We start from the raw sequence: 20,757 nt of genomic DNA, 5'->3' as shown, positions 1-20,757 counted from the left end.
GAGGAACTAGAGATTAGAGATTTAGGGGAAAAAAGAGAATGAGGAAGCAAAGTTTGGATAGAAAAATGGCATAGAGGTGCAAGGAGAGGAATCTTTCATAAAATTACAGAAACAGAAACTGTACAAAGTATGAGAAATGTTAATGAAAGATTGGAATTTCTGAAGAAGAAAGATAAAGTAAAATTAAATATACCTTTTACCTCTCTTGGAAAGCTGCTTTGCAAAGGGATGTTTTATCACAATGTCCAAGAAGGGGTAGTTTGAAAAATATGTGGGGAAATTTATGTTTAAGATAAACATACTGACAGAAAAAAAAAGGAACATTTTCTATGTAAAGTAGTTTTCAGGTCATACTTCACAAAAATATGATGCACTATTTGGTACTCTTGCATTCTGTGCTCTTGCATTCTTAGGAACGTACCTTTTGTTGGCTCAGTTGCCCTCTCTCTCTCTCTTTCTCCGAGACAACTAGTTGTAGTGCAAGACATATAAATAGTTAGTGCTTTTGCATATATTAATCTGTTGTATTTAATGTGTTACTTGTGTTCCCTGCCGGTTGTAAATGAAGGTCATAAAAGATGATAGTGTTAAATCCTTCTTAATTAACTTTTTTTTCTTATGTTTTCTTTGGTTATTTCGCTAAGGTTACTATAAAGTTAGCATAAGAAAAGATAAATTTTCTTTCTAAGAGTGCACCTTTGAAAGACCTTCTGAAGTCTCATTTTTCCCTGAAAAAAAATGAAAAAAAATTTGTAGTGTGCTGTTCCTTAGATGCTGATTTTCATGGTCTACACATTATCTGCACACCATGTTGACTGTGTTTATTTAGGGATTTGAGTTGATTTGGATTTTTCTTCTGCTTGAAAGCCCAGTGTTTCTAAGCTTAGATCTGAAAATTGGGATTCTTTCTTACAGGCAGAATAGATTTTTCTTACTAGGTTGGATCACCTGTAGTGGTTGGGGAATTTTAATCAATGCTGGTCTTTAGGAACATGCTTAGCAAATATCTGTGAGAAACACTTGTGGTGTAGGTCAGCTGCCTTGGGTCATGGGTGTGGGCTAGGTAACCTCTTAAGTTTCTTTCTAGCTTTATCTTCTGTAATTCTCTGAACATTTTAATTTAGGCAACAATCATTTGATGACTAGGAAGCTGGAATAGGAGGTAGTTCATTGATCCAAAACATTTCTCTGCACTGTGTAAAGTTAAAATACATAGAGATCATTTAAAGAAGCAAACCCAAGAGCCAGCGTAAGACCTTCACCAAGTAGTAGTATCCTGAGGATAATGAGCATGTTGTCTTCCTGCCCATCCATCAGCAAGGCTGAATTTCAACTACAGTGATCAAAGCTCAACTGAAACAACACATGTTACACAGCCACTTTTCAAACAAATGCTCTTAAGTCCATTTCAGGTGAAAAGATTTGAACTTTATTTTATTTGCTCAATAGAGTGTTTGGCTGAATGTAACTGTCTAATCACTTTAAATCACATAATTATGTTAATACTGTGCAGTGCATGCAATAAATAGAAATGGTAATGACTGGGATGATTCAACTGTAAGTAATTTTCTGGAGCATGGGAGAAGGTTCAACAGAAATGTTCTACCTCTCCTGCCTCCAGAAGTAAAACTCCAAGTGCAAAAATATTTCTGCCATTTTTGTGTATTATTTCTAGTACTTCACCTGCTGATGCTGCACTGCAGGATGAGTGGGTGGGTTCTGCTCTCCCTTGGTATAGAGACAAATTGGAAGTATGTAGCCATGGTAGTTTTAACTACTTTACACTCCCTGTAATATTTAGGAGTTCCTTTTAAAATATTTTTTTCTTTTTAATCAGAGCTTTAACAAACAGACTCTTTGGAAAGAATCAAAGGGAATTTGTTTTTAGTAATGCTCTATTATTTAGTGTGCCAGGTTATAAATTCAGTAAGTTTTAATTGGCTTTCAGGAGAAAAAAAATGCAGCAGTCGCAACGTTTTTCAATTCTTCTGTGGTTTTGGAGATCATCTATTTCAGACTCATGGTGCCAGCAGAAGTCAGTATAGGTTTTTTTTAATACGTCTCCAGTAGAGTTTAATACAAAGGTAGGTGAAGGATATTCAGACCATGTATACGTTACATCTTTGCGTGTAGTATTTAGTCATCCCTTTCTTTTTATTACCACTCTTTAGATCACCAAAAAACTCACGTAGGCAGTATTACTCTCTCCATTCCTTCCCTCTCTCTCCTTTCCCTTCAAGCAAACACAGTCAGAGGCATGAGATATTTATGTCTTGGATGGATGATTTTTCTACGTGTTCCTCATCTATCAAAGCTGTAATCATAGTAGTCTTTCCATATGAGTATTTAAATGGGACAGCATGGAAGAGGCACATGGAACTCACGAGAGGAAATAGAGGTTTAGAAGGGTAATACAGCTTTCCCCATTACCAAATGAAAGGTCAGTAGGATATTTGATTTTACGCATTGGTGTTGGAATGTTGAACTTCTGCCTCTTAGAAATATATTTGTTGCCTAAACAATTGAAGTAAGAAAGTTCATTAGCTTTGAGATCGTTTTGAAGGCAAATAAAAATTACAGTCATGAGATTAACCTATTTTTTAACTTAAAACTGTTTTAAAAGTATATATCCTCTAATAAAGTGGCAAACTACATTAAAGGCAAATTGGAGTGTTCTGTATCCTTTAATGTTATAACATGTTCAAAAATTTTTATTAGATTCTCAGTAGATTAATGGTTTTGTAATAGTCTAAAAATCATCCTTTGTGTTGTTGTTGATTCTCGTAATGATAATGAGAATTTACTAAGGTTTATATAAATTTTGCAAATAACATTTTTTTATTCTGGCAAATCTATTGAAGGTATTGAATTGATACAGCAATATTAGGATTAATTGTGAGTCATGGTACAACACCGAGATCCATTCATAATCATAGTTTCCCACTCAGACTTTGATAACATTTGCGTATAGCGATTTACATTAATGTTTTTAATATACTTGTCAGTAACATTAAATTAGAGATTTTTTGGGGTGCCAAGGGTAATAAGATAAAAGGGAAAAGTATCATTAACTGAAATTAAATTACAGTTGAGTAAGAAGAATGAGATTCTATTTGGTGGCTACATTGGAGAAAACTGATCATTATCCACATGCCATATTTAGTGAAGTGGATGTGAAATTCCGAGCTTTAAATTCAGTCCAACAAGGATATACTCCTGACTACACTAGCATATCCAGAGAATTTACTGTGACCCTGTTGAATATATTAGAATGACTGTATCCTTAAAGACAGTCCACAGAAAGTTGTAGTATCTAAGCAAGCTTAGTAAACTAGTGCTTCTTCAAAGGTTGCTTACAGTAACTTTGTGTTTATACAGGCTGTATTCCATAGCAAGTTTAAGATTCACTCTAGATCCTTTGTCATGTAACCAGATCAAAGTCTTGATCATGCCATTAGCCATTAAATCATGTTGTTGCAGATTTACTGGACCAAACAACAACAGAAATAAGCCCTTACCCTCCTACTGCAATCTCTCCCCCAATCTAAGATATATATAATTTTAAAGGAGTCTTCTCAAACTACAAGAGGAATAATCGCTTTAAAAGTTTGCGTTCTGCCTCTAAGAAACTTGGCTCATTGCCTGTTACATTGAAGGTATTCATGAGACCTGACTCTTAAATTTATTTAACTTTAGGTTCAGTTCTAATTTGTAACAAGTTCCAAAGTAAGCTGTTCCTGTGTGCTTTATCAAAAACCATTAAGTAAAAGAAACATTTAGAAAAGTCACTAATTATTTAAATACTTCATTAAAGCTGTTCAAAGACAGCTTCACTTGTGGTTAGGGTATGGTACACCAATCTTGATAACCTTCCTCTGACTACTTACTTGTCATTGTGTATTTAAATGACTTGAAGGATTCCTCCACCTCTAATTTATTATTTCAGATGTTAGAACCCTGCTTAAACATGAAGAAAGATTTTCTATTCACCTACTCCAATGCCAGGCTAAGTCACTAGTACTAGCTAAAATCCAGAAGGTATGACTGGATTTGATGTAGTTGTCTGATCCAGCATTGGGAAGGAGGAATATTGCACTGAATGATCTAGTCAGTATAGCATGAGAGGCTGTGGTTGTGGTGTGATGTGGTTAGTATGGCTAGCCCAGATCTCGTAAACGTTCTTACTGAGGTAAAATTAGCACTCCATCGGTTTGCACGGTCCTTTCATTATTATGCCTCTTTTTCATTAAAACAGATTCCAAAGCTTGTTCATCATTTTCACTAATTTGCTCTGTGCGGATTCGCAGGTGTGCGTCAGAAGCAGTTCATGTTTTGAGATTCCGAAAGAGTCAGAGGGCTTCAAGCAGTTTTCCTGTGTTTGAAACTCAAGCCTGAGGATGTTAAAATTTCAGCATATTTACTTTCATTTATATTACTGGAGTCAGGACCACAACCCATGTTTGGTATAATAATAAAATTATTATCCTGGGAAAAATAGGGCATATTTCTTCCATCCTAGATAACATAAAAACCTGAGACTTTGCAATTATGATGAGGAAGATACAGGTACTTCAGTGTTACTTCAGCCTTTAATTGTTCACAGAATAATTAAGGACCTGAAGGCAGACTATGTTTGACCTACGTAGCTTATCATTCCTTGAGAAAATAGTTATTTCCCAGCTTCTGTCTCAACAGAAGTCAACAGATGCTATAATGACTGCTGATGTTGCTGTGCTATCAATGTCTTCTTTATGATACTTTTCATTCTGCCTTTTTACCTGACCTTACCAGTAGAAACACTGTTTTGTGGGTCTTGGCTTATAAAGAAGCCCTCTCCACAGATGCATGAGCATGTTGTCATTATACTGGTACAGAAATGGCCAGGCTGCAGCCACTGGCAGAGTTCGACTGCCTCACTAGATACTATCCAATATCCTCTTTTCCAATGGCTACCGGGTCAGGGTCATACATCTGAGAGCATATTTGATGTGTGGAGAAGGAGAGCTAGTAGCTATTAATCACATGATGAATTCATGTCTGATTATGGGATTGGCAAGGCATATTAGTGCCTTGAGTAGACTCATGTGGCCTATCAAAAAGGATTGACCACTCATGTACTACAACATGAGATGGATGTGTGATTGATAAATTATGAAAGGAATGAAACATGACTGGCTGGAGAGCCAAATGTCAAATGCAAAATAAAAAGCAAAAGCCCCATGGAAATTAATATTCTTTTTTTTTTAATCTCAGTACAACCATAGGGTCCTTGAAACAATGTTATATGAGAAAATTATTCACTAAATGTCTTAACTTTCAGATTGATGGATTCTTCTTCATAGCTATACATATGCTGCGGCAGAACTTTAACAAATGCTCCATTTTGGATCGGAGCATCTTGGAAATTTTTGTGAAAATACTTTTGATGGAACAAAGATGTGTAAGCAGTACATTTAAGTTCTTTTTGTCAAAATATCACATAGCTACAAAAATTACCTGTGCGTAATATCGACCAGATGGATTTCTGGTCCTCAAGAAAGGGTCTTGTTATCAGGATTAGAGGGGGTTTTTTTAAATCTCCTCCTTGTTTTGACATGACTTCACATGTGATTGTAAGGTGTTTCAGTCAGTCTGACTGTTCTTTATCTTATCCATATGGAATCTATTTTGTGATTCTCGCATACAGAATCTCTGATGAGTGCAGATAACATAATTATCATACAAAAAGGATGGCTGTGAATATCCATTTCTGACACAGATAGTTTTTTCTAAATACAAGAACTTTAATTTGGCAAAGTAATGAAAGTAGTGCTTAGAATGACAGGAATTCTTTTCCTCTTTCAAATATTCAACATGTATCTCTGTCCAAAGACAAGTAAGTTCATTATTTTTTCAGTGAGGAGCGCTTAAGATTCTGTAGCATAATCAGATTTTGTCACAGAACCACAGGGGAAGACCAGATATGTAGCTCTTAATAGCTGGAAAGGAATGAATTAGACTTATGCTTGGGAGAGTATCTTGTGCAATAAGAAAACCTGTTGTAGTGCTGTTAAGCTTGGTATGGAAACGTGAAGCGTTTTAAAATCCACACCTGTAAATTTGTTAAAGACTAGATTAAGTCCCACAGTTATCATCCCATGGGCTTATCTATCTTACCCCTGTAGGCATCTTCTGTATGTTTGACATTTTCAGGTTGTCTTCTGTTTTATTTGTGTTTATCTCAGATTTTCTTAATTTCTTTTCCTGAAAGCAGTGTATTTTAGTATTACTTAATTTTAGGAAAAATTTTGTGGATTTCAGAGAAGTAGAGGTGAGTTAAATTCCTTTCAAGGATTGTAAATCTGTCATAAGAACCTCACTTTTTTTTCCACTTACAAGGAAATGGCCTACAACTGCTGATACTGTGTTTGATAGAAAATCATTAACATTTTAATTTAGACCTAGCATAGCAAATCTGAAAAGTAGAAAAAAACACCTTTGCAGCAGTTTACTATGTCAAATCATTCTCATATCCTGCATTGCTGTACAATTAGCATCCAATCAGATAGGTCCCTCATCTGTGAAAAGGTGGGGAGAAGTGGGAACTGCAGATCCTTCGTACTTAGGAGCAAACTAGTTTGTTGAGACACTGTTCCCCATGTTAAGCAGTACCCCCTCCCTCCCTTTCATGTTTATTTTTTATCCAATTTTCACCTGTTATTGCATATAGTTTTGAAGCACCATGAGGCAGAGACAGGCTTTGCACAAGGAAGCTGCATTTACAGAGTTAGGGAATGAACAAGTGAATAGTTGAGCTAACAAAGCCTGATTTCCTATGCTTTGGGTCCTCTGCTTCCTTCCATGTTTCTACAGCAAAAACCACGGCTTCTTTTCCACATCTCCCCTGTCTTCTCTGAATGCCCTGTGGAGAAAAATGTGTTACAGGTGGTTTGTGTAACTATGGCATGTGATTTGGAATTTTAGGAGTACAGATTGGTCATCAGGGTGATGGCAAAAAACAGATTGTTGGGGCTGGGCTTTGCCTTTCCCTCGATGGGAGCACTGATTTAGATCTCTTTTTCTTTTTTTTTTTTTTTTTTCCCCTGCCAACCCTTGGCATTTATGAAACTTACTGGATTGTTGAAGTTTTTGAGTAGGCTCAAAAGTTACTAGGATAGGTGGAAATAATGAAATGGAACTGAGGACACTACTTGCTCAGGAGTCAATTCCAGTTAGTACTTCTTGTATTCAGCTAGAGATAAAAGCAACAACAAAACCACAAAGAAAGCTGTGTTAAAATATCATGGATTGTGTTCTACAGACTAGTATCCTTTTCTAGGTAGAGAAAAGTGTAACACTCTGATGACACTGTAACACTCTGATGTGATAACAAGAAGAAACTAAGAATGATATTTCTCACATGCATATGTCCACAAATTATTTGGAGTATAAAGTGAAGTACTCTGAACTAAGGAAATTCTAGAATTTCAGTTCCTCTTTTCCATGTAAATGCCAAACATGTTACGTTTCAGCCTTTAATTATGTGCTTATGCACTGTTTTCACACGGACACACACAGATTTCTTTCCTTCTGTGCACAGAGCTGAGACTGTTCATTTAATAAGCTATTGTTAGATATTTTTCCTCTTCCTTGTTCGTTGTGTAATAGCAGTGTTACTTGCTACATGCTGTTTAAACTTCACACTCAAGGGAGTTATTAATTTATTTCTGACCTTTCCTATGACCCCCAGAACTGAATTTCTGAGTGCTTCAGAAAAAGTAATAGGCTTATTTTCTTATTTTTGCGTTACCCTCCTGAAATGCAGCTTTTGTCTTCCCATTTCACAGATGAAGATGAGGCAGATGTTCAAAGTGTCTGCTAGAAGGTTAGTGTAGTGAGCAGATTTGATGGTGGTCAGTTTAAAATGCTTGGATCTGGATATTTATAAATTATTAAAATTTGGTAGCATGTGTTCAAGCAAATTGCCGCAGTGGCTGTTCAGCATTTAAGAGAAACTAACTCCAGGGTATAAAGTCTCAGAGAAAAAGAGGAAATTAGTACTTGTTACTTCATGGTTAATTCCAGGGGGACTGATTCTCTCCTCATGAGCTAATCCTGGAAATTATCAGATATAACGTGATAGAGCACACCATGGAAAACCTATGTGGAAGAAGACTGAGGTCCAGTGGATTCATGGGAGGCTCTCAGCTGAGGAACAAATTGCCAGTATTTGAGCGCAAGTTCATGCTTATGCTCTTCAATCCTTTACAGATACAGAAGTTGGTTGTCTAGTCAGACCACCCTCTGAACGATACAAATGCTCTCCTGAGGGTAGATATTCGTTACAGCCTGTAGATTGGATACTTACTGTTCTTTGATGTCTTAGACAGAGCGCCAAGGTGCTATCATGATTATCTAGCATAAAATACACAGCAAGCCAAGAAAGATTTTTCTCATGTAATCTTTATTGTGGAGAAGGGCTGACGAATCACTTGTAGAGACTGGGGATACGGAGGTTGTATTAGAGCAGTTAGGCTTGCTAATCACAGAAAGTAACCATTGTTTGATGTTTCCGTGAGAGAGTCCTCCATTAACTGCAGTTGAACTTGACTGAGTGTGAAATTAAAAAGGAGACTCAGATTTCAAGACACTCCCTCAGGTGCTCAAAAGTATGCTAACTGGCACTGTGGGAGACCTCCTGAAACTAAGGATACTTAAAAGAAAGAGGCCATGACTATATAAAAGGAAAACCTTTGTATTATCACCGAACCCACAAAGTTGGTCAAGATCAGTCACACTTTGGTAGCTGTTAAATGTCAGGCTTGCATGAAATGCTCCTTTTTTGCCAAGGTCTGATTCCAGCTGTGCTTGATAAGCATCTAGAGTCCCAGGAACTGAACGTGTTTAATACTGAGCAGAAAAGTCTGTGAAAATGTATGTAAGATAAATTGTCAGGAGACTACATATTAAGGCATTTCCTAGCTTTAAGAAAATGTATTTAAAACTTAAACTTGACAGAGATAAAAGGTTCTAGAGGCTATGTTGGCTTTTGGTGACAACTGGAATCTGAGACAGAAATTGTAGAGACCTGATTGCTGGCTTGTATTATAGCACTGGAGACATTTTAATCTTCTTTGTTTCTCTACCTGTTAGAGAGGCATATAGATCCCACAGCTACTTACTGGTATGGAATTTGAAACCCTGGAAACTAGTATCATTCCAAAATATAAAAAATGCTCGTTTTATACCATGTTTATTTTCCATGGGGTTGGAGTGTAAGAAGGGCTGTATCATTTGTCTCTGTGGTTATTGTACAATACAATGTTGAAGTCTCCTTGGAACATTCGGTTTGTGGTGCTCAGTTCTGTAGAAATAAATGAAAACACCATAAATTCAGGATTATGACATATTCTAGGATTAAGGGGAAGGCTTTAGTCAAGAATATGTACATATATCAGTTTATTCTACTTTGCTCCATATGAAAGATCTTTAAAAGCTTTTCCTGATTCTGAGAGAGAATGTCCTTTGAGATCCTTCTTGGGTATTTATCACAGTGTTCTTTGCAAATAACAATGCTTAGAAAGGCTTTTAGTATTTTATGCTTTCTACCATTTGGGAGTATAGAATTCCTCTTAAAGATAGTATTTTGATATATACTCAGAGAGTTCACTTCCAAGTACAATCTATATTACTCATTTCACTGTTGATATGTGAATATCATTCAGTTATATTGGTAGTTTTTGTGGCATGAATATATACTTTCAGATCTAGCTATTCATTTTACTGGAGTACTCTTTTTGATGGAAACATTTTGTGTCTTTGCCAGTAGCTACCATTGACCTCTATATAATTGTCATTGTTATTTCAAGATTTAAAAGGAAAGCAAAGAGGTGATGGTCTCTGAAGTCTTGTGTATAAAGAAAAGGATATTGTATTTCATTTAATAGTCTCATTTGTGGAACAGTCTTTGAACATTCATGTACTGCTAGCTCTCTGTCATTCTTTCATTGTCCAACAAAATAAACTGGGAAAATTGTTGTATTGTAAACACAACTTTAAAATACTTACTAAAAAAAAAAAAACAACAACAACAAAAAAAATCTGTGGAATGATATCTACAAAGACAGGCCACGGTACACACACTGAAAAATGGTTTCTAGTGGTGTTACAAGTAAATGTACATCCTGTAATTCACTGTAACTTATTTTCAAAGCCGTGAAGCCTGTGCTGGTGATCTCTAGGAAACAGATTTGTCTGTTAGCCAACTAATTACCAGATAAGTGCCCAGACCAAGAACCTGCCATCTCCTTCATACAACTGTACTATTCACAGGGAAATAGTGACAGATCCCCATCCTGAATTTGTCCACATTGTGCTACTAGGGTCATTCTTCATTTCAAGTCATTACTTGGATGACTGTGATTTTTGAACCACAAACTTTTTCCACATAAAAGATCTCTCAGTTCTCTTACAGTTGCAACTGCTAACTGGAACGATGGCTTGCATGTCACTTATTTCTGGCATAGTGATTGACCCCCCCACACACCTTATTTTAAAAAAAGAAAACAAAAAAAAACCAGCTCAGAATCCAGACATCACACCGACTATTTTTCAACATTTTGCTTCTGACCTTGAGTAACAGGTTATTTTGACAATGCATTATTTGTACAGCAGGAGGATACTGAGCAGCACAAAATACAAATATGTTTAAAAAAAAAGAGTCAACTCCTCTCTAGAAGCATTTATGGGTAAATATAAAGAAACAAGCTAAAACAAGTTAGTATAATGGAAGGCAGCACAAGACTGTGTTTTAAACATTTTGGAGGTGGTTTTGGCTTGTGTTTTCTTAGTTGTTTGTTTCTCTTCTTTTTATTTCTTTGTTAGTTGGTCTTTTTGGTTGTCTCTCTCCTCCTTAAAGTGTACATCAAAAAGGAAGTCATTTAATAAATCCCAGTTACTCAGCCTTCTGTCTAGCTTTTAACTGCATCATGAATTTTGGGGGCTCGTTGGGAGAATAATCCTTAAAGACTATTTGGGGGAGGAAAAAGGAGTAGGTAGGCAAAGGCCTACCCTTAGGTAAGAACATTGAACTGAGCAGAGCATTGTCTGCCAAGAAAAATTCTAGTGGAGACTTAGGGTAATGGTGGGAAGTTCAGGTACAGTAACTTACAGAGGGAGAATTTATTTACTTTATACTCTTATATGGGAATACTAAAGTTTCAATTTAATGTTAATGTAGGAGAGGGAAGTTCCAGAGGTCAGTGTGGCATGGACAGAAAGTCATGATATGGCATGTCATTCCAAATTTGTGCTCCTATTGGCATCTCTGCTTTTGTTTATTAGGAGAGGCCATACAGTCAGATAATGCAGGAGAGAAATGGGGAGATGTAGAAGGAAAACAGCACAGACAGGAGGAGATTGTAATAGTAATCAAGCTATTTGCAAGATGCTTTGATTAATTTATTTTCATGCTGTAACTTAAGTGGTAATAATTTGGGGTTAATGGATTAAGACTCCTAATTATTGCTGAGACTCTGACCATTTACTGAGAAATTAATAATAAATCTGTGTTTGTCCTTCAGCTCAGTTCTTTCCCCTCACTTACATATTAAAGTATACGATCACACATCACACTCATACACAAACACACATATATATATGCATACAAACACATATGAAAATATGCACACAAAAAGAAGAAACTATATGAAATTCCTTTGCAAGTGGTTTATTTCTTTTTTCAAGGTTTCCCATTTCTTAAAATGGGTAAGTGAACTCCATGTGTATTTGGAATCAGTGAATTCCTAGGAATGGTGTACAGCTGATAACCCCTGACACAAGCATGCTTGTAGACAGCATTTTCTCTTAACAACATAGCACTGTACATTGATTGGAGTACATGGTGGCAAGGATGCTTCTTATGGGAATTATTGTGTTAATTCCACTAGAAAAAAAAATATTTTGTATGCCATTTATTTTCTGCTTTTAAGATCAGCATTCTACATTTCCAGAAGGCTGGTACAATTTCCTAAGTAATAAATCAAAGGAGCTCTCTTAATACCTACAGAACTAAATGTGTCTTCCGGAACTATTCAATAAAATTTAATTTACATATTTTTTGTATATGTAATCTATGTGACCTTGAGTAACTGTTTGTTTTTTAAATCTGAAAAATGCCTCCAAAGTGTAATAGCCCAGAGTTTCAAATGGCACAGTATGATATGTAATGCATATTTTAACATGTTTTCTTTTAATTTGTCACACAGCCTTGTTGTGCATGATTATGTAAAAGTCCGTATTTTTAAACCCAGCAGTACAAGTGTGTAAGATGTACTTGGTTGGGCTAAAAAATTCAGAAGTCTAATTTATCTTGAGATATGCTCAGTCAAGTAGTTTTTCACAGCAGTTAGCAAACACTTCAAGCTCTAACAGTGCCCCTGAGCCATAAAAGAAATTTGCATGTAAGAAATGTTTTGAATCTATTAAAACCTCAGCTCGGAGCTAAAGAGTTGCTCTCATGTCTTTGTTGACTAACATGAAGTAAGATCTTACGAAAATCTAGGCTGTGATTGACAGATGCCAAAGCTTAGGTTTTGATGTGATTATATATTTCTTTCATGCACAGAAGTTTAAGTCTGGGACTGGAGCTTCAGAAAGGCAGCAATCAATGGGTCTGTGCAAGAGCACACGAAATATATTACTCCTGGCAGTCGTCAAGGCAGAATTATTCAAAAATAATATGAAATGCATTTGATCATACACTAGATGGTTTAATAATTTATATTATACCTTATTAGCAAAGTCTTGTGTTTATTTTGTGGTTGCCAAACAAGATGAAAGACTGCCTCCGTGGAAATACAAGATGCTTAGCTCAAAGTGTCTGTCTTTGCATTTCAATTTGATTATTTCCCTTCCTCCCCTCATTTTGATTAACAGTGTATAGGTTAAAATCTTAAGAGTACCTTCTCCTTTGTTTGTGGTCCTTTTTAGTGAGAGCAATGCTCCTTGTTAACAAGGCTACCAAGGAGTTTATGGCCTATCAAGACTTAAATTAGTATAAACGCATATTTCTGCAAACTTCTTTATCTTAGGATTTCCTCCAAGTACTTTTTGGGTAAAAGAGGCTTTGGATTTAGTTCTAAATTCCACTGAACTGAATCATTATGCTAATCTCCTTGAGTCTTGCAGCTACATATGTGTGATTTCTGAGCTCAGCTTAAGAAACTGTTGCACCCTGACAAGTGATTGTGTATACTAAGTATCACCAGTTTTATCAGTTCAGAATATTACAGAAATGCCTTGAAGATTTCCTTGAAAAGCTAATGCACTGCAAATGTTTTATCTGGAGATACAAATAAGGGCCTTTCAGAATTAATACCTCTATAAATTGAGAGCACAGGGAGTGGACCAGTGTAACTGCTGGTTCAGCAAATGAGATCTTTGCCTCCACCCAGGTTTTTTACACCAAAGGTGCATAAAAAGAGCTCTAATAAACTTGGTTTCCTGTGGAGAACTCCTCTCCCTACAAAACATGAAAGATCTTTTCTGCAGATGTGTTGGATAGCTCTTCAAGGCAAAATATGTGGAAGGATCTCAGAATATAGCTGAAAACTCTGAAGCTCATATGAGAGCCCAAAGAAGCTCTTGTAATTTGCCTTGTCTATCCCAGAAGGCTTAATTTTAGTTTTAGTTTCTGTAACTTTAGTTTCTGTAACTCTCCCCTCCTTCTCCATGCACGCAATATACAGTACAATATATACTGTACACTTTACTTGAAAACTAGTTCCTCAAAGACAGCCTACAGAAGGATTTTTGTCCAAATAAAAATGTATATACAGTGTTTTTCACTAGCACAGCTGGTCATATGATACTTTTATGTTAGTAAGAACTGATTATATTCTAGACAGGCACTCTAGAGGGCCACTCAACCCTTAGCTCAGGCTTAAGAGAGTCCAAGAACGCGGTTGGCTTAGCAAAGCTGCTCTTCTTCCCACGGAGAGTTTTGTGCCTGAGTCTTGTAGTGCTGCACAACAGACTCTTGTGGAGAGGCATCTACCTGCAGGTGTCTCTGAAAGATTATCCTGGGTTTAAAAGCTGTTGTACGAATTGCAGGGGGAACAAAAGACTGCCATTTTCCGAAGGAGCCTTTCAGTTGCAGGGAACCAGATGTACCCTTTTTTACAAATGCACCTTCTTCGACAATAATGATGGAAATTTTCAAGGAACCTGGTGGTATTACCCATGTGTCAGTGTTGCAAGGCAGAATTTTGGGGAAAACAAGAGAATAGTTCTTAGAAAACATGGATCAGATGAACATATTCATTACTTCTTTTGAAATAAAGTGCTTGGCAGGATCGTCTGAAGAGATACACATTACCAAGCAGAAATGCTGTAGTGTTTTAAGTGATAAGCTGTGAAGTACATTTTTTTTTAAAAAAAAAAAAAAGGTCACTTTAGTTTGAAAATTGTGATCTTTTTGTCCATATAAAATAAGAACAGTTCAATCTATGAGAAAATTTGTAAAGTATTCAGGTTACTAGCAAGGTAATAGGAGTACTGTTTCATGTTTGCATCTATTGAAAGAAAAACTTCTGGTTTAAATTGTTTGACAGTCTCTTACATGATCTGAGATACTGCAAAAATCTGAAAGTTTTGAGCAGTTTAGAAAATGTGACTACCAATAGAGACAAAGGCATCAGAATTCAAAATACAAGATAGAAGGAAAACAAAAGCGTAGTGAAATTGTGAGAACTGTATCTCCAACCCAGTTAATTTTCAATATTAGTAATTACTGTCAGAGAAAATCTCATCTACAGAAAGAAAATTAAAAATGGGTTTACGGTATCAGTATGATGATCTAATTTATGGGAAACAGGAGAAAGTAAAGAAGAAAATTCTGCTCACAACTTTACAGGATGACTTACTCAGATGCAGTACCACTGGGACAACTAGCTGTGGTATTCCCCACCACTGGAAATTTGTAAGCCTTGCTAAAACTCTTTTGCCGTTCTGTCCTACTAGCAATAGGCAGCACTACCTAATGCATATGCATTGCGTGTTGCAGTAGAGGTTTAAGAAAACAATATGATAACAAAAACCCAGTTTAGGCTGTTCATGATCAAAATTATACCAACAAGATAAGACTACTTGGGTTTATGTTGGAAAATGGAAAAACTTTAAGATAGAAGAGAAGTGCCAGTGAAATCACTACTGAAAACTGCTACACAGGAACATGAATGAATGCATGAAACACTGATGTCTTTAACTGCTAGTAAAGGGGCGGGGGGGAAGAAGTCAAGTCCCTTAAAACTTTTCACAAGTTGTAACCTGTGTTTGGGGTGTTTTGCTGGCTATCCCCAGCCTCACAGAGACAGGTGTATAGGAACTGAGGCTGAGCATGAAGAAGGAGCATTGAGGAAAAAGTTACAAGGTCATTTATGAGGTACTGGCCATTTTATCTGTTTTCTAAGGGGTAGCATCTGGTCTTATACAGCTAAATATTCAGGACTTTGCTGATTATCAAGCTGTATAGAAATATTTAATGAGGAGTTAGGAGTCTGATTGTAGCCAGCCATTTGAAAAGGCCAAATTTGAAAATAAATCAGTCTTAGTTGTGTTGATATTTTTACAGCCTTATCCATTCTTTTAAATTACCTTAGCCTTAGTGTTAACATACCAACAAAGCATGTAAAAATGGGTAATGACCATAAACTATGCACCTTAGATTGGTAGGGATTTGTGAGACCTGCAAAGAAAATAAAGGCTTTATAAATGTCTAGAAAAAAAAAGAAATTATTAAAAAATCCTTAATATTGTATATTTTCCAGTTTATTCTGCAGGCAAAAGTTAATCAGCTTTGATTTTTGGCAATAAAATAGCTGTGGCCAGTTACTAAAATTTCAGATGCTTTAGGAATTGATTGTTGTTCATAACTTAATAATATGAAGCAGTTTCATAGTTTTTGATGAAGTTAACATATTCTGCGCAATATAGACTGAAGTCCTGGTGTAGTGTTGTTGTTGTTGTGCCTTACACTGCAGAAACTACACCCCAATTTGCTTACCTGTTTCCTTTTCCTCTGGTTGATGGTCTTCTGTGTGCAGTGTATGTAAGGAGTCATCCTTATTTCATAGGTCACTTGTTCAGTAACCCTTTGCCCGTGTGAATTGTGATCTAAATCACACCTCAGATGTGAGAATAGCACTTAGGCTGGGCTGTCATTTGCTCCTTTGGTGCTTACTTACCTCACCAGTAGTAACTGTTATTTTCCTTCTACAATTACTATAATGGAGCTGATTTCTAAATGGAAAAGAGGAGGCACCTACAGGCAGTTCGAGTTGTGCTATCACACATTCATGGGCAGGCACCTTTCTTGGAGCTTTCACACTTCAAGTTTGCCCAGAAATACGTTTGGTATAACAGAGGGTCAAGCATCTGGTCTGTATTTTCATGTGACCCTGTTTCAGCTGATGGGAATACAAGATTATCCAGATAAGTACTTTCTGGATCCCTGACTTGTTTTATATGAAATGTCAAGGGAAAAAGAAAATAAAATAAATTAATCAAAAACCCTTTTTAACTGGAAAATTTCAAACCAATTAAAAATACAGCTGAGTTCAGTTGAATTCCTAAGAGATTATTGAAATAGAGGGAGGAAAAAATACATTATGAACAGAAATATTGAATCGTATGATGCAAGATCATTACACCTTTGTTTAATTACACCTTTACCACTTACACCTTTTGCAAATGTCATCAGATTACAGTTTTAATAGGTGTTTTTACTTTTGTGTGTCTACAATGCTAGCGTGCTGAACTGAACAACGTTGCAAGAGAGAAGAGTTTCCTGTTCTTTCCACTTCGATTTTCAGCTGAAATAGTGACCTAACATCTGTAACTTGTGGTGCAGTTAAAAGTCCTATATTCTGGGGGATCTTGGTGCTTGCAGTCAAGTTGGAAATGGTAATGGCAGGCACAGCAGGGAACTTTGATTCAATATGCTGAATGAGAAGGTGAGTGTTTTAGCACAGCTGCCTCCTGAGAGTCGGGGGAAAGGAAAAGCCCTATGGGAGGATTTTCAAGCACCACTGAGCTGGCACACCAGGAGATGATGATTGACTTTAGAAGAGCCCTGCTGTGCAAAGGATTGTTGTGTTGTGGTCCCCTTTATCACAGGTTAGCCATTTCTTTTGAAGAAGCCAAAAATGGGAGAGTAGGGAGATAGCAGCAAAACAAACAAATAAAAAAATAATCATCAAACAACTCTCTTTGGTGACATTGAGATCTGGAGATTTGTTTCTGTTGCTAACATTGATTTGGCGGTTGATTTCGTTGGACAGATTGACTTTGTATGGCATCGGTAAGATTTCTGTATGAAAAACTGATGACCTCATGATGATGCAGTGCAAGTTGAAGTGTTATTTGTCTTGAAAAGGGATATGAATTTGAACCTCACTATAAAGAGGAGATTTTATTTGTATTTGGTATGTACAATCACAAATACATAACACAATTTCAATCTTAATATGTGCATTTCTTCACAGGAGTTCAGACATGCACGACAGAATGGCACAAACTGGAAAGCACAGCCTTCTGCTGAGATCCCAGTAAAAACACCGCTTAGCTCATGGATGGCTTTGCAGCTCTCGTGGCAACAAAAAGGAGGTGGACTGAAGATACTGTCTGTCAGCCTGGCTCTACTGGCAGTTATTGTTATGTTTTACTACAGAGGAATGAAAACAGAACTGTGAACTGAATGAGGCTTTTATGAAAACAATAAAACTGCTGTTTAAAATCTTCAAAGGAAACACTTTTATCAACAGGTTTTTTTTTTTAAAAAAAAAAGCTAATATAAATTGGGCAATAATTTGTATTCGCGCTATGCCTTTCCTATCATTCATAGGAGAGAATGTTCTTAAGCTCTAGGGAGACCTGTCTTGCCAAGATTTGAGATCCTTGGTTGACAGATCAGTTTGTTGTGTCTTTCCTCTTCTGTTTTTTAAAATGATGCAATGTTTCCATTACTTACTCTTTTTGTAACTGTTGTAATAGGTAAAATTGTATGCAGGAAACCCATTAAGTTTATAAGAAATCTTTCCATTGAGTGATGCTGGTAATCTTTTACAGGCAGAACATTTATAGCTTTCCTAAAGATTTTACTTAATGCAGTGTGATGGTTTGATATGTGTCTTTTTACGTTAGATCAAACACTGCTGGGCCATGAAAGTTTGTCATTTGTTGTTATTGATTTTGCTGTCATGTCTGAAAGAATTTTGGCCTGCCATCTTGCCTCTCTCAACTTCACAATGTGTTACGAGGCTTTGTTAATACAACAAGAATTATTTTTTACATAGAAATAGTTTTAAAAGTGTTGATTTCTTATCGTTGAATGGGAAGATGGAGTTTTGGTGGTAGAGTTCTATTAAAAGATGATTCAATACAGTCTCTGTAGATTTAGTGTGATGCTCACAGAACTAAATATGAATCTCACATTAGCTGTGCCTTGGATCTGTGTATAAGACAATATTGCTCTTTTAGTGGAGAGGTTACATTTGGCACGCTGCAATTTTCTAAGTACTTTCTTCAAGCCATTTTTATCACGACAGGATCTCCACACATCTTGAGATTATGCTGGTCAGTCAGGGACTGGACTCTGTGCTCAATTCTGCCAGCAGCTGACTGCATGATACTGTTCATTCATGCCTGCCCTGTCACCTTTCTGAATCTTCATCCAAACTTCCGCTGGCAAAGTCAGTTTAAAATCTTAAGAGCAGGAACTGTATTTTTTTTTTCAGTATGTTTGTGTTGAGCTGCATGGCTGTTGTGGTTTCACCCCAGGAGGCAGCTAACACAGAGCCACTCGCTCAATCCCCTGCAGTGGGATGGGGGCGAGAACTGGAAGGGTAAAAGTGAGAAAACTTGTAGGTTGAGATAAAGACAATTTAATAGGTAAAGCAAAAGCTGCACATGCAAGCAAAGCAAAAGAAGAATTCATTCCTACTTCCCATTAGCAGGCAGGTATTCAGCCATCTCTAGGAAAGCAGGGCTCCGTCATGTGTAACTTGGAAGGACAAACACAATCACTCCAAACATCTCCCATTTCTTCCTCTTTCTCCTCAGCTTTTATTGGTAAGCACGATGTCATATGGTATGGAATATCCCTTTGGTTGGTTAGGGTCAGCTGTCCCGGCTGTGTCCCATCCCAACTTCTTGTGCACCCACAGCCTCCTCGCTGGTGGGGTGGTGTAAGGAACAGAAGAGGCCTTGATGCTGTGCAAGGACTGCTCAGCAGCAGCTGAAACATCCCCACATTATCAACACTGGTTTGGTCACAGATCTAAAACACAGCTCCATACCAGCTACGATGAAGAAAATTAGCTCTATCCCAGCCAAAACCAGTGGCTCTACACCACAGGTGAATAATCTCCTAGGAAGAATGCTTTGTACTTTATAAACTGGGGATTCATAGTAGTTACAGACAATTAATCAGGAAGTTCCACCATGATGCTTTGAGTACAGCCAGTAAATTATAACAACAAATGTAACTGTCTTCAGGAAATTAAGTGTGTAATGACTTGAATATTCTATTTCTTATGGCAAACGTGGAAGGTCATGAGCCAAGACTTAAAATTCATGAGATTTAAAGAAAAAAAAAGAAAAAACCTACCGTGCTCTTGATTTGCTTCTATTTGGATTTCTTCAGGCTTCTCTTTACAATCAGGAATATGTAACAATCAGTAATTTGCATTTTTAACAAATCTGAAATTCTCAAAAAAATCCCACTTTACTCTGGGAGCTGAAGTTTCCAGGGAAGCACCACATGTCACAAGATTCTTAGGAAAACTGTAAGTTGACAAAATCATTATATCTAAGCCAAATATTTGCATTTGATGGGAATAGACTATGCAGATATGTTCTGTGCCTCTAGCACTCTCTCTGTCAGCCACTCTAGCTTATCTAATCATAGCAATTACAGACTCATTGCATCAGCTGTTACAGAGATTTGCAAAGCTTGTGATTTAGATTCTGTGCATCGTTGGCTTTAATGGGAGCAGCTAATTTTCTTAGAAAAAAAAATGCAGTATACAGAAAGAGACCAAAGAAGACTTTGTAAATGACATTGTCCACAGATGCAGTATATTCTTAGACTGAGCTTTAATTTGATAAGTAGGAAGTGTTTTTTATCAAGTTTTTTATTGTCTTCCTTAGATTTTGAGAGGGCTTTTTGACACTTTGTATTGTAGAGCAGTAGAGTGTTTGTCATTTGTATCTGTTTATTTACAACTAAAGCTTTCAAAGCCACTGAGCTGAACAAGTCCATTCTGGCCAAACAGCTCATCTAGACCTTCTGGCAAAACCCAAACTGCACGCTGCCTGGGGCTTCTGTCGAAGGCTGGGAAACCTCAGTGAATGTAGAATGAACTGTAGAAGGATATCCACTTCATGGAACTAGTTGACCTGAACACATTTGATCTGTGATTTTTGCTCTTATTTGGCTCCCTGAATGCTTCTAACTGCCATGCAGGTGGTGTTTTTAATTTTTACATGGGCGTTACGTTTGAGGCCTGCTTCCACCAGGTATTCTCTCTTTAAAAAGCCATGAGGGTGAGAGAGAAATCTGCTGCACTCCAAGTTCATGAGGTCATTGCAGGAGAAGTTTCCCCACAGTCAATTGATCTCACTCTTACACCTGTGTGAACACACTCATCACTAGAGAATGTGTCTGCTAGTGAGCAATCTACCTTCAATGCCTTTTTAAGAAAAAAAGAATATAATTTC

At 36.8% G+C, this 20,757-nt stretch overlaps 1 protein-coding gene across 2 annotated transcripts in view; it reads left to right on the top strand.

The window, feature by feature from the left end:
• The window catches only part of CDKAL1 (CDKAL1 threonylcarbamoyladenosine tRNA methylthiotransferase), a 416,940-nt gene extending 398,524 nt beyond the window's left edge, over positions 1-18,416 (top strand). For both annotated transcript variants that reach the window (XM_086743159.1, XM_086743160.1), the window contains one exon: positions 17,523-18,416. In XM_086743159.1, the coding sequence (XP_086599285.1) occupies positions 17,523-17,729 (207 nt within the window). In that variant the 3' untranslated portion in view covers positions 17,730-18,416. The remainder of the gene's footprint in view (positions 1-17,522) is intronic.
• The last annotated feature ends 2,341 nt before the right edge of the window (positions 18,417-20,757 follow it).

The sequence above is a fragment of the Chlamydotis macqueenii genome, chromosome 2 (assembly GCF_036417535.1).
Source record: "Chlamydotis macqueenii isolate bChlMac1 chromosome 2, bChlMac1.mat, whole genome shotgun sequence".
Taxonomy (NCBI): Eukaryota; Metazoa; Chordata; class Aves; order Otidiformes; family Otididae; genus Chlamydotis; species Chlamydotis macqueenii.
The sequence above is the reverse complement of the archived record's forward strand: the minus strand, read 5'-3'. Positions and strand labels throughout refer to the sequence as shown.